The sequence below is a fragment of the Rhinoraja longicauda genome, chromosome 13 (assembly GCF_053455715.1).
Source record: "Rhinoraja longicauda isolate Sanriku21f chromosome 13, sRhiLon1.1, whole genome shotgun sequence".
NCBI lineage: Eukaryota > Metazoa > Chordata > Chondrichthyes > Rajiformes > Arhynchobatidae > Rhinoraja > Rhinoraja longicauda.
In genome coordinates, this window is record NC_135965.1 from 558,370 (window position 1) to 572,753 (window position 14,384).

The 14,384-nt window shown below is 57.9% G+C and overlaps 1 protein-coding gene across 8 annotated transcripts in view; it reads left to right on the plus strand.

Annotated features, from left to right (window-relative positions):
• The first annotated feature begins 4,787 nt into the window (after positions 1-4,787).
• masp1 (MBL associated serine protease 1) overlaps positions 4,788-14,384 on the plus strand; it is a 55,393-nt gene continuing 45,796 nt past the window's right edge. For 5 of the 8 annotated variants that reach the window (XR_013547989.1, XM_078410162.1, XM_078410165.1 and 2 more), the window contains exons 1-2: positions 4,788-4,804; positions 9,052-9,278. Coding sequence is in view for 7 of the 8 variants with exons in the window: in XM_078410162.1 (XP_078266288.1) it covers positions 4,801-4,804; positions 9,052-9,278 (231 nt within the window). In the remaining variant the exon portion in view is untranslated. Of the gene's footprint in view, positions 4,805-5,410; positions 5,491-8,117; positions 8,299-8,569; positions 8,891-9,051; positions 9,279-14,384 lie in introns of those variants that run through there. The other 3 variants (XM_078410164.1, XM_078410166.1, XM_078410163.1) reach the window with 3 other exon arrangements.

Below are 14,384 nucleotides of genomic sequence, written 5' to 3' on the forward strand. Positions count from 1 at the left end.
GAAAAATGTTCCCGATGTTGGTGGAGTTCAGAACCAGGGGTCACAGTTTAAGAATAAGGGTTAGGCCATTTGGGACTGAGATGAGGAAAAAACCTTTTCACCCAGAGTTGTGAATTTGTGGAATTCTCTGCCACAGAAGACAGTGGAGGCCAATTCACTGGATGCTTTCAAGAGAGATTTAGCTCTTAGGTCTAAGGGATACGGGGAAAAAGCCGGAATGGGGTACTGATTTTGGATGATCAGCCATGATCATATTGAATGGCACTGCTGGCTGGAAGGGCCGAATGGCCTACTCCCGCACCTATTTTCTATGTCTGTGTTTCTATGTTTAAATCGAAGATAAATACAAAATGCTGGAGTAACTCAGAGGGACAGGCAGCATCTCTGGAGAGAAGGAATAGGTGACCCTTGATCTGTCTCGACCTGAAACATCACCTTCTCTCCAGAGATACTGCCTGTCCCGCTGGGTTTCTCCAGCATTTTGTGTCTATCTTAGATTAATTATCATGTTAGAATTGTGCTGCTCCGCGAACTATAAATCTTTGGTCGATTGTAAAGGGAAAGTATACAGTTAAAAGCAAGACCCTTAGTATCATTGATGTACAGAGAGATCTTGCCTATTCATAAATCCTTGAACGTGGCCGCACAAGTAGAGAACTTGTGAAGTCATGTTGCAGTTGTATAAGATGTTGGCGAGGCTGCATTTGGAGGACTGTGGTCAGTTCTGGGCATCATGTTATAGAAAATATGTTGTTAAGGTGGAGAGGGTACAGAGATGATTTACGAGGATGTTGCCAGGACGAGAGGGTCTGAGTTATAGGGATAGGTTGAGTGTTCTGGGACTCTATTCCTTAGAGCACCATTTATTGAGGGGTGATCTTATTGAGATGTATAAAACAATGAGTGGCATAGATCGGGTAGATGGATAGAGCCCTTGCCCAAAGTAGGTGAATCGAGGACCAGAGGACATAGGTTTAATGTGAAGGGGAAAAGATTTAATAGGAATCTGAGGGGTAACATTTCGACACAAAATGGAGGTCGGTTTATGCAACAAGCTGCCAAAGCAGGTAGTGGAGGCAGGGACAATCCTAACATTAAAAAAAGTTAGACAGGTACATTGATAGGACTGGTTTGAAGGGATATGAGCCAAACGCGGGCAGGTGGGACTGGTATAGATGGGACATGTTGGCCGGTGTAGGCAAGTTGTGCCGAAGGGCCTGTTTCTGCAATGTATCACTTTGAGACTCTATGACTATGTAGTTACAGTGGAGGAGACGGGTAGGAATGGGTTTAGGGCAGGAGCAGTGCCAGATTGTAGGTTCCCTCTGTGGCTCAGGGTGTGGGTCACTCAGGGAATGGGGTCTCAGGGAGTCAGGGTCACAGGGAGCCAATTTTTCTGGGTATAGACACAAAATGTTGGAGTAACTCAGCGGGTCAGGCAGCATCTATGGAGAGAAGGAATGGATGACGTTTCGGGTCTAGACCCTTCTTCAGACGGAGTCGGATTGCCCGTGTGTATGGGCTTTCAGAGAATGTGGAGTCTCTGGATGTGTGGGATTTTGGGAAGTCGGGTCTTGGGTAGTGGGGGGATCAGTGAACAGATATACTACGAGGAGCAATGTGCGGGCTGAGGGCAGGGTCTGGGAGCCTGTGTGTCGGATCTGAAGGGCGAGGCATGGGGATGGGGTTTTAGTGGGGCGCGGGGTGTGGGGCATGGGCCGTGTGAGGGTGGGCTCTGTGGTGTGGGGGTGGGGTCTGTGGTCTGTGGTGTGGGGTCTGTGGTGTGGGGTCTGTGGTGTGGGGTCTGTGGTGTGGGGTCTGTGGTGTGGGGTCTGTGGTGTGGGGGTGGGGTCTGTGGTGTGGGGTCTGCGGTGTGGGGTGGGGTCTGTGGTGGGGGTGGGGTCTGTGGTGTGGGGGTGGGGTCTGTGGTGTGGGGTCTGTGGGGTGGGGTCTGTGGTGTGGGGTCTGTGGTGTGGGGGTGGGGGTCTGCGGTGTGGGGGTGGGGTCTGCGGTGTGGGGATGGGGTCTGCGGTGTGGGGGTGGGGTCTGTGGTGGGGGTGGGGTCTGTAGTGTGGGGTCTGTGGTGTGGGGGTGGGGTCTGTGGTGTGGGGTCTGCGGTGTGGGGTGGGGTCTGTGGTGGGGGTGGGGTCTGTGGTGTGGGGGTGGGGTCTGTGGTGGGGGTGGGGTGTGTGGTGTGGGGGTGGGGTCTGTGGTGTCGGGTCTGTGGTGTGGGGTCTGTGGTGTGGGGTCTGTGGTGTGGGGTCTGTGGTGTGGGGTCTGTGGTGTGGGGTCTGTGGTGTGGGGGTGGGGTCTGTGGTGTGGGGTCTGTGGTGTGGGGGTGGGAGTCTGCGGTGTGGGGGTGGGGTCTGCGGTGTGGGGTCTGTGGTGGGGGTGGGGTCTGTGGTGTGGGGGTGGGGTCTGTGGTGGAGTGGGGTCTGTGGTGTGGGGTCTGGGGTGTGGGAGTGGGGTCTGTGGTGTGGGGGTGGGAGTCTGCGGTGTGGGGGTGGGGTCTGCGGTGTGGGGATGGGGTCTGCGGTGTGGGGGTGGGGTCTGTGGTGTGGGGTCTGTGGTGTTGGGGTGGGGTCTGTGGTGGGGGTGGAGTCTGTGGTGTGGGGATGGGGTCTGTGGTGGGGGTGGGGTCTGTGGTGTGGGGTCTGTGGTGTGGGGGTGGGGTCTGTGGTGGGGGTGGGGTCTGTGGTGTGGGGTCTGTGGTGTGGGGGTGCGGTCTGTGGTGTTGGGGTGGGGTCTGTGGTGGGGGTGGAGTCTGTGGTGTGGGGATGGGGTCTGTGGTGGGGGTGGGGTCTGTGGTGTGGGGTCTGTGGTGTGGGGATGGGGTCTGTGGTGGGGGTGGGATCTGTGGTGTGGGGGTGGGGTCTGTGGTGGGGGTGGGGTCTGTGGTGTGGGGTCTGTGGTGTGGGGGTGGGGTCTGTGGTGGGGGTGGGGTCTGTGGTGTGGGGTCTGCGGTGTGGGGGTGGGGTCTGGTGTGGGGGTGGGAGTCTGCGGTGTGGGGGTGGGGTCTGCGGTGTGGGGATGGGGTCTGCGGTGTGGGGGTGGGGTCTGTACTGGGGGTGGGGTCTGTGGTGGGGGTGGGGTCTGTGGTGTTGGGTCTGTGGTGTGGGGGTGGGGTCTGTGGTGGGGGTGGGGTCTGTGGTGTGGGGTCTGCGGTGTGGGGTCTGCGGTCTGTGGTGTTGGGGTGGGGTCTGTGGTGTGGGGTCTGTGGTGTGGGGATGGGATCTGTGGTGTGGGGGTGGGGTCTGTGGTGTGGGGGTGGGGTCTGTGGTGTGGGGGTGGGGTCTGTGGTGTGGGGGTGGGGTCTGTGGTGTAGGGGTGGGGTCTGCGGCTGTTGGCTGGGGAATATGATGGCGGAATCCGGCGGTCAGTGGGCGGGGCCTTTGGTTGATGGGCAGGGCATGGGGTGGGCATGGGAGTGGTCTGTTCATTAGGGCTGGGGTCTGGGGCGGGGCCTGTGTGCGGGCAGGGACTATGTGGGGGCAGGGTCTATATGGGGCAGAGTCCACAGTGTGGGGTGGGGTCCAAGGTGTGGGGGCGTGGCCAGATGTCTGGGGGCGTGGCCAGTCTGGCGTCTGGGCCGTGGTGTGGGGGCAGGGCCTTTGCTAAGGGGCAGGGACTGCGCACAGGGGGCAGGGCCTGTGGTGTGGAAGCGCGGCCTGTGGTCCGGGGCGGGGCCATTGGTCTGGGAGCGGGGCCTGTTGTCCAGGGCCGGGCCTGTCCTCTGGGCCTGTGGTCTGGGGGCGAGGCCTGCAGTATAGGGGCGGGGCCTGTGATCTGGGGGCGAGGCCTGCGGTATAGGGGCGGGGGCTGTGGTTTGTGGTTTGTGGGCGAGGCCTGCGGTATGGGGCAGGGCCTGCGGTATGGGGGCCGGGCCCTGCGGTATGCGGGCGAGGACTACGGTATGGGGGTGTGGCCTGTGGTCTGGGCCCATGGTCTGGGGACAGGGCCCATGCTCTGGGGGCGGGGGCCTGCGATATAGGGGCGGGGCCTGTGGTCTGGTGGCGGGCCTGCGGTCTGGGGGCTGGCCTGCGGTATGGGGGGCGGCGCCTGCGGTCTGGGGGCGAGGCCTGCGGTCTGGGGGCGATGCCTGGAGTCTGGGGGCGAGTGCTGCAGTGTGGGGCGGGCCTGTGGTCTGGGGGCGGGGCCTGTTGTCTATGGGCGGGGCCTGTTGTCTGGGGAGGGCCTATTGTCTGGGGGCGGGGCCTGGGGGCTTGGCCTGCGGTGTGAGGGCGGGCCTGTGGTCTGGGGGCGGGGCCTGTGGTCTGGGGGCGGGGCCTGTGGTTCGGGGGCGGGACCTATTGTCTTCGGGGCGGGGCCAGTGGTGTGGGGGCGAGTCCTGCGGTGTGGGGGCGAGTCCTGCAGTGTGGGGGCGGGGCCTGCGGTCTGGGGGCAGGGCCTGTTGTCTGGGGGCGGGGGCTATCGTCTGGGGCGTGGCCTGCGGTGTGAGGGCGGGCCTGCCGTGTGGGGACTGGGCCTGTAGTCTGGGGGTGCGGGCCAGTGTTCTGGGGCGGGGCCGCTGGTCTGGGGCGTGGCCTGCGATGTGAGGGCGGGGATTGCGGCCTGGGGGCGGGGGCCTAGGCTGGGGCGGGGCCTGCGGTCTGGGGGCGGGGCCTGCGGTCTGGGGACGGGGCCTGTGGTCGGGGGGGCGGGGCCTGTGGTCGGGGGGGCGGGGCCTGTGGTCGGGGGGGGCGAGGCCTGTGGTCGGGGGGGCGGGGCCTGTGGTCTGGGGGGCGGGGTGCCGCAGCCGCGGGTTTTATTTTTTTGTGCGGCCGCGGAGCGAGGCCGGGGATGGGGGTGAGTGCGGGGGTCGGTCGTCAATCCCCCCCCCCCCCCCCCCCCATTGCTCCCCTACCCCCCCCCCCCCTTGCTCCCTCACCCCCCCCCCCTTGCTCCCTCACCCCCCCCCGCGCTCCCTCACCCCCCCCCGCGCTCCCTCACCCCCCCCTTGCTCCCTCACCCCCCCCCTTGCTCCCTCACCCCCCCCCTTGCTCCCTCACCCCCCCCCTTGCTCCCTCACCCCCCCCCCGCGCTCCCTCACCCCACCCCTCCAAACCCTCGCCCTCCACCTCTCCCTGTCCCCCACACCCCCACCGCTCACTCCCCCCCTCACCCCCACTCCCCCCTCACCTCCCACTACCTCACCCCCCACTCCCCCCTCACCCCCCACTACCTCACCCCCCACTCCCCCCTCACTCACCCCCCACTCCCCCCTCACCCCCCACTCCCCCCCTCACCCCCCACTACCTCACCCCCCACTCCCCCCTCACCCCCCCCCCCCACTCCCCCCTAACCCCCACTCCCTCACCCCCCACTCCCTCATCCCCGCACACTCACCCTCCCCGCTCCAACCCCCCCCCGCCTCGACCCCAACTCCCCCTGTTCCCCCCCCCGCTCCCTCCCTTCGGCGGCGGGGTCCGCGAATAATTGTGCAGATATCGGTTGAATTCAATGTTGGCTGGAGGGAGCGCCGCACTGAGGGTGGGTGGGGTGAGGCGGCGCCGCACTGTGGGTGGGAGGGGGGGGGGTGAGGGAGCGCCGCACTGAGGGTGGGTGGGTGGGAGGGGTGAGGCGGCGCCGCACTGTGGGTGGGAGGGGGGGGGGTGAGGGAGCGCCGCACTGAGGGTGGGAGGGAGGGAGGTGAGGAAGCGCCGCACTGTGGGTGGGAGGGAGAGAGGGAGGGGTGAGGGAGCGCCGCACTGTGGGAGGGAGGGAGGGGTGAAGGAGCGCCGCACTGTGGGAGGGCCAGTGAGGGAGCGCCGCACTGTGGGAGGGCCAGTGAGGGAGCGCCGCACTGTGGGAGGGCCAGTGAGGGAGCGCCGCACTGTGGGAGGGCCAGTGAGGGAGCGCCGCACTGTGGGAGGGCCAGTGAGGGAGCGCCGCACTGTGGGAGGGCCAGTGAGGGAGCGCCGCACTGTGGGAGGGCCAGTGAGGGAGCGCCGCACTGTGGGAGGGCCAGTGAGGGAGCGCCGCACTGTGGGAGGGCCAGTGAGGGAGCGCCGCACTGTGGGAGGGCCAGTGAGGGAGCGCCGCACTGTGGGAGGGCCAGTGAGGGAGCGCCGCACTGTGGGAGGGCCAGTGAGGGAGCACCGCACTGTGAGGGGGGGTGAGGGAGCGCCGCACTGTGGGAGGGCCAGTGAGGGAGCGCCGCACTGTGGGTGGGGGGGGGTGAGGGAGCGCAGCACTGTGGAGGGGGGGTGTGAGGGAGCGCAGCACTGTGGGGGGGCGGACGGTGAGGGAGCGCCGCACTGTGGGGGGGTGGGTGAGGAAGCGCCGCACTGTGGAGGGGGGGGGTGAGGGAGCGCCGCACTGTGGAGGGGGGGGGTGAGGGAGCGCCGCACTGTGGAGGGGGGGGTGAGGGAGCGCCGCACTGTGGAGGGGGGGGTGAGGGAGCGCCGCACTGTGGGAGGGGGGGGTGAGGGAGCGCCGCACTGTGGAGGGGGGGGTGAGGGAACGCCGCACTGTGGAGGGGGGGGGTGAGGGAGCGCCGCACTGTGGAGGGGGGGGTGAGGGAGCGCCGCACTGTGGGAGGGGGGGGGTGAGGGAGCGCCGCACTGTGGAGGGGGGGGTGAGGGAACGCCGCACTGTGGAGGGGGGGGGTGAGGGAGCGCCGCACTGTGGGAGGGGGGGGTGAGGGAGCGCCGCACTGTGAGAGGGGTGGGGGGGGTGAGGGAGCGCCGCACTGTGGGAGGGGGGGGTGAGGGAGCGCCGCACTGAGAGGGGTGGGGGGGGTGAGGGAGCGCCGCACTGTGGGGGGGGGGGGTGAGGGAGCGCCGCACTGTGGGAGGGGGGGTGAGGGAGCGCCGCACTGTGGGAGGGGGGGGGTGAGGGAGCGCCGCACTGTGGGAGGGGGGGTGAGGGAGCGCCGCATTGTGGGGGGGGGGGGGGGTGAGGGAGCGCTGCACTGTGGGGGGAGGGTGAGGGAGCGCCGCACTGTGGGGGGGCAGTGAGGGAGCGCCGCACTGTGGGAGGGGGGGCCAGTGAGGGAGAGCCGCACTGTGGGGGGGGGGGGGGGGTGAGGGAGGAGGACTGCAGGACTGTCAGAGGGACTGTGATGAGTGAGGGCTGCCTCTGGGCCCATGCTGAAGGATTATCAAAGTGTTTTTCAGATGAATTGTAGAGTTCTCTTTTGTGAAAGGTCAGGCAGATATGTGTTGTATTAGTTAGTCTGGTTGGGCACCTGGCCATTTTGCAGTTTGGGGGAGTTTGCTCTGTGTCATGTAGCTACCAGATTTGCCATGGTACAACAGGGATTATATTGAAGGAGGGACAATGAGATGTTGTGGGATGATGTCCTGTGATTCTCAAAGCAATGGTGCTTGGAATGTGGTTTTGAAGGAATAGCTGTGGTGGATGTGGTGCTGTGTCTGGTCTGGCCAACTCTCAGAAGAGGTTAGCCTTGGCTGGAGTGTGCATTTACCAGATTTAATCCTTCTGAATGGATTCATAGTTCTGGAAATGAGTTTCTGGGGAAATTTAGTTAAAAGGTGGAAATGAAGCTGGGGTGCAGATTCTGCTTGAGACTGGTTGATCAGGCTGGGAATCTGGCCTGCTCGTGCTTCAGACTGGTGGATCAGGCTGGGAATCTGTGGCCTGTGCTTGTGCTTGAGACTGGTGGATCAGGCTGGGAATCTGTGGCCTGTGCTTGTGCTTGAGACTGGTGGATCAGGCTGGGAATCTGTGGCCTGCTTGTGCTTGAGACTGGTTGATCAGGCTGGGAATCTGTGGCCTGCTCGTGCTTGAGACTGGTGGATCAGGCTGGGAATCTGTGGCCTGTGCTTGTGCTTGAGACTGGTGGATCAGGCTGGGAATCTGTGGCCTGTGCTTGTGCTTGAGACTGGTGGATCAGGCTGGGAATCTGTGGCCTGTGCTTGTGCTTGAGACTGGTGGATCAGGCTGGGAATCTGTGGCCTGTGCTTGTGCTTGAGACTGGTGGATCAGGCTGGGAATCTGTGGCCTGTGCTTGTGCTTGAGACTGGTGGATCAGGCTGGGAATCTGTGGCCTGTGCTTGTGCTTGAGACTGGTGGATCAGGCTGGGAATCTGTGGCCTGCTTGTGCTTGAGACTGGTTGATCAGGCTGGGAATCTGTGGCCTGCTCGTGCTTGAGACTGGTGGATCAGGCTGGGAATCTGTGGCCTGTGCTTGTGCTTGAGACTGGTGGATCAGGCTGGGAATCTGTGGCCTGTGCTTGTGCTTGAGACTGGTGGATCAGGCTGGGAATCTGTGGCCTGCTCGTGCTTGAGACTGGTGGATCAGGCTGGGAATCTGTGGCCTGTGCTTGTGCTTCAGTGAGTTGAATTGAATACTCTATTGTCACATGTGACAAGTCACAGTGAAATTCTTTGCTTGCATACTCAAGGTATGCAAATAATTGCCCATATAGGACTCCCCCTCCCACATGGCCGCCCCCCTCCCACGCTGGGCCCACGTTGTTCTTCCCCACGCTGCGTCTTCCATTGTCCATTGTTCTCCCCCTCCCGCATGGCCGCCCCCCCCACGCCAGGTCCTCCTCTGTTTCTTTCCTCAACAGCGGTGTCCTCACTTCCGAGTGTCTGTCCTCGTTCATCGGTCGGCGCCATCATCGACCGTCGGGTCGACCTCTCCACTAATGCCGTGGGCTCCGCAGATACAGACACTGATGGCCGCGGGCTTTGTCGACCCGCAAGCCTCCACCTCTGACTCGTGAGGCCGTGGCCCGCGAGGCTCCACCGCCAGCCTGCGAGGTTGTGGCCCGCACGGTCCCCTACCGCGGGGTCCCATCCCGTGAGGCCATGGCCCGCGAGATCGTGGCCCGAGAGGCTCCACCGCCGGCCTGCGAGGCTCTATCTCCGACTAGCGAGGCTCGAGCCCGACTCGGCCTCTCAGCAGCACCTCCGGAAGGTGGTGTTGATTTATATCATGTTGTTATAAATGCCACTGAGCAGTGTCCTGTTCTCTCGCATACACTGGTGTTGTTAAACTCTGTGCTGGGTGTGTTCATTTTCCTAGCTGTGTTGAATTGATAAAGCATTGAATGTTCTAATGCTCGCTCTACTTTGGCAGACGCTTCAGGTTCTTTGTGCTTTGCTTCCTGCCCCTGTGTGGAGCAAATGTCACTGAGCTGGTTGGGATGTTTGGGAAGTTTCAGTCGCCCAATTATCCAGAGGGTTATCCGAGTGATACAGACAGGACCTGGAACATCACCGTGCCCTTCGGATTCCGGATCAAGCTCTACTTCATGCACTTTGACCTCGAGCCCTCCTACCTCTGTGAATACGACTATGTGAAGGTAAGTTGGCAGCAGAGTGATGCTGCCTGGCCTATTGAGTAATTCAAGCATTTTCTTGGTTTATTTCAGATTTTCAGCAGCTTTTCACTTTTTCCTGAAAAAATGTGAACTCCGGGTTTTCCTATATTATTTTCCCGGATTATTTATTAGATCTCGCTGCTACAATGCCACCAATTTTGTGCTATCTCATCATGCCGTGTACTTTCCAATCCAAATCGTTGATGTAGATGACAAACATTAACCAGCCCACCACTGATCGAGTCTCACTGAGGCACATCGGCCCACCACTGATCTAGTCTCACCTAGAGACATCGGCCCACCACTGATCTAGTCTCACCTAGAGTTATGTAACACATCTCTATACATGCTGGGCAACATGTCCAAACCAGGAACTAGGGTACACCTTAATCATGGTTACCGTGTAGCAAAGATAACGTAGAATAATCGCAGTCAATTCAAGTATGAAATGCTAGTTTTCGCACCCGTGTGCTCCTCTAGTCACTGTATAGGACTGATTAACACTGGAGAGGCTATTGCAATGGCTGAATAATGTCAGGTCTCTGACATGAGGCAGGCTGGAATAGTTTTCTTTGGAACACAAGTATGAAGGACATGAGGCCATACAATAGCTAGGTGGAGGTAGGGTGAACAGGATGGATCAATTTTCCTGAACAAAATAATTGGGGGAATGTTCTTAAGGCGTTCAGGAGCTGTGGTAGTCGCTGGCGAAGCCTGTGCTTCTTTCCTATCCACTCATTGTAATAAAGGGTCTGAGACCTAAAACATTCTTTTTCTATTAATCCTGAGTTATCTGCCAACTGTTTCCAGTATTTTATTTTAATCACAGCAGCTGTATTGGGATTTGAAATCATTTGTGAGTATGCCTGGTTACTTGCCCAGTGCCTTGTCACCAAATGCTCACAAGGTTCATGACAAGTAGTGGAAGAATGAAGGAGGAGATGAGAAAGAAAGTATTTCAACCCCAAGAATAGTGGGGGCTGGAACTGGCAGCTGTGAGATAGCGGAGAGACAATGCATTACCCCATTTTAATCTACCTGGGTGAGTATTCAGGGAGTCTCGGCGACATAGCACAGCAACAGGCCTTTGGGCTACCATGTCCATGCCTCTGAACTTCCAACTATTCAAGATCATCCAGTGGTCACAAGTATCCTTGCTATCAACTACACCACCAGTTTATGTGTGATTAATCTTATTAATCATACCTCCTACACTATATCCAAATCATATATATTTATTTAGTTTATTCTCACGTGTGCCGAGGTACAGTGAAAAGCTTTTGTTGCATCCTAACCAGTCAGCAGAAAGACAATACATGATTACAATCTATCCATTTACAGTGTATAGATACACAATAAGGGAATATCGTTTAGTGCAAGGTGAAACCAGCAAAGTCCAATCATGGATAGTGCTCGGGCCACCAAAGATGTAGATGGTAGTTTAGCACTGCTCTATTATAACAAGTATAAGGAGCCTTGGGTCTGATCCCTATAGGGATAGGCCATGGTCACAGGCCGCTACTCACAAAATTGGTCAGGTGGGCTCTCCCCCCTGACGTTGCATTGACTATCTTTGATTGATTCCTGCCTTTGCAAGTAGAGATAAATTGGGTGAATCATAAATAACTTGCTCTCACTAGCGTTATACTCACTGGCCTGTAGCTACCTGATTTTTCTTACTGCCCTTCTTGAATAAATGTACTCAATATGCCACAATCTGCTGGCCTTTGTGTTGCTGGAGGCAGGGAAGAGGGTTACTTGAAGTTGCTGTTTGTTGGTGTAAGTGGACATGGTGGGCACCAGTGGACAAGGCGGGCACCAGTGGACAAGGCGGGCACCAGTGGACATGGGGGGCACCGGTGGACAAGGGGGGCACCAGTGGACAAGGGGGGCACCAGTGGACACGGCAGGCACCAGTGGACATGGCGGGCACCAGTGGACAAGGCGGGCACCAGTGGACAAGGCGGGCACCAGTGGACAAGGCGGGCACCAGTGGACAAGGCGGGCACCAGTGGACAGGGCGGGCACCAGTGGACAAGGCGGGCACCAGTGGACAAGGCGGGCACCAGTGGACAAGGCGGGCACCAGTGGACAAGGCGGGCACCAGTGGACAAGGCGGGCACCAGTGGACAAGGCGGGCACCAGTGGACAAGGCGGGCACCAGTGGACAGGGCGGGCACCAGTGGACAAGGCGGGCACCAGTGGACAAGGCGGGCACCAGTGGACAAGGCGGGCACCAGTGGACAAGGCGGGCACCAGTGGACAAGGCGGGCACCAGTGGACAAGGCGGGCACCAGTGGACATGGGGGGCACCAGTGGACATGGGGGGCACCAGTGGACATGGCGGGCACCAGTGGACATGGCGGGCACCAGTGGACAAGGCGCGCACCAGTGGACACGGTGGCCTAATCGCCTCCTGTGTAGTGTTGTGCTTTTCCAATCTGAGCCCAGCGTCAGCGGCCAGTGTTATTCACGAACGTTGATGGCTCATTTGTGCCATTAATCTTTTGGACACTAGAGCAAAATACAAAGTGCTGGAGGAACTCAGCAGGTCAGGCAGCATCTGTGGAGAGAATGGGCAGATGACATTTTGGATCGGGATCCTTCTTCAGGCTCAATGGAATTTTATTTGTTTCTTGTATCAGGGTACAGATTATGTGAAGTCCTGAGAGGACTGTTTTTTTGCAGTCTGAAGTTTGTATTTCAGGACATTTCAAATGGCTTACAACCTATAATATAAATACAGCCCCATCTCATGGGCAGTCACGGTGGTGCAGCGGTAGAGTTGCTGCCTTACAGCGAATGCAGCGCCTGAGACCCAGGTTCCATCCCGACTACGGGTGCTGCCTCCCCGTGATCTTCGTGGGTTTTCTCCGAGATCTTCGGTTTCCTCCCACACTCCAAAGACGTACAGGCTTGCAGGTTAATTGACTTGGTAAACGTAAAAATTGTCCCTAGTGGGTGTAGGATAGTGTTAATGTGCGGGGATCGCTGGGCGGCGCGGACCCAGTGGGCCGAAGGGCCTGTTTCCGTGCTGTGTCTCTAAACTAAACTAATACTACCCGCATTGGGCACGTGTGTATGGGAGCTACTTGTATAAATTGCACTGAACAGTGAACCAGTTTTTGATCTGCCCTCGATGCTCAGCAGTCAGAATGCATTTGCCAGAGGGTTTGAGTGTAATTGTATAATTAACAAATCCTCCCAAGTATGCAGCTACTATAAATATTAGCAATTACAGGTCACGTTGTTTATGTTACTGTGAGCTGTGGAATTCAGCTCTGTTCCCAGTCATTGAACAGAGTACAAAAGCTCCCTGCAGCAACCAGAGTGAGCCATTCTGTGTGTGGACAGGCGATCATCTCTCCAGAGTCATCTCTCACCGTATCATCCTGCTTAACCAGGTGTGAGTCAATAGATAGTCACTGGCTAACAATAAATTCCACGTCCACCTACTGCTCTCTGCATTCCAGAGTTAATCTCCTCCCTCCCTCCCGGTGCCCTGTTCCAGCATCCACCCCAGCCTGCACCCCTGTCCCCAGCCTTCCTGCTGACAATGCCTCCCTCACATTTTATAGCACTTTTTTCCTGACCCTCTGATGCCTGCTCCCATTTCTCTTCACAGAGAGAGACTTTAGAGACTTCCTCCCACACTACAAAGACATCCAGGTTTGTAGGTTAATTGGCTTGGTATAAATGCAATTGGCCCTTAGTGTGTGTAGATAGTGTTAATGTGTGGGGGTGGTTGCGGACTCGGTGGGCCGAAGGCCCTGTTTCCGCGCTGTATCTCTAAACTAAACAAAAGATACAGCGCAGAAATAGGCCCTTCGGCCCACCGAGTCCACGCTGACCAGCGATTACACTAGCACTATCCTACACACTCGGGACAATTTACATTTTTTTTTTACTGAAGCCAATCCACAAACCTGTCTATCTTTGGAGTGTGGGAGGAAACCAGAGCACTTAGTGAAAACACACGCAGGTCACAGTGAGAATGTACAACCTCCGTACAGACAGTACCTGATCAGGTTTGAACCCGGGTCTGGCGCTGCCAGGCAGCAACTCTACCACTGCGCCATTGTGTCACGCTGGAACTTTAAGCTTTCTCATGATCTATGATGTTTCCTGGGAGCCAGAATTAGGGTACTCCTGAAGTTGTGATAGGACATTGTCAGTCGTGTGATGTCTCAGGATCTGTAGCAGGGGTTTAGGATCTCGAGGGACTTCTCTAGATTTCCCCATCTGCTGGTCACATGGTGTAGGGATGGATAAGAGGTAAACAGCTGCACACAACTTTTTGAACAGTTTTACTTGTTTATTTAAAATATTCCATCATTCTCGTTTCCGCATTTACAAAATGGAATTAATTCAAAATGTTATTGGGAAGTAAATGAGGAGCGTGCACGAGGGTGATGGATATCTGGAGCGAGCTGCCGTGGAGGTAGTTGACACAGATACGATAACAACATTTGAAAGATACATGGATAGGGAAGGTTTGGAGCGATATGGGTCAAACCTGGGCAAATGGGACTAGCATCTTGATGGCATTGTTGAGCAGGGCTGGATGGCTGTGGGATGTAGGAATTAGAGACTTAAAGAACTGCAGGTGCTGTAATTCAGCAGGTCAGGCAGCATCTGTGGAGGGATGTATTTTAATTTAATTAGAAATGGGTAACTTTGAGAGAAATCGAGTTTGGTAAAGTATTGCAGACAGTTTCTGAGAAATGGTAGCAGAGTGGAGAGCAAACTTAAGATGTCAAAACAGCCCAAATACTGGAGCTTCTGGGAACAGGAGAGGACGACTGGCTTTAAATAGAAACACAGATAAAGAATGTTGATTGCAGTACTCAGTGTGGGAAATAAACCAATGATGTCACAGGAACATCTTGATTTCATAACAGAAATTTGGCAGCAAATCGTGCAAGAATGGAAAATAAACATGAAAAGCTTCAATAACAATTTCAACGCCAACATCTGGGGATGGGAGGGCACAGCGTTGGGGTAGGGGGTAGTGGACGTTCTACGGGAAGGAGGGCCAGGGAAGGTGCCTGGGGTTGGTAAGTGCCTGGGGAGATTCTCACAGAGTAG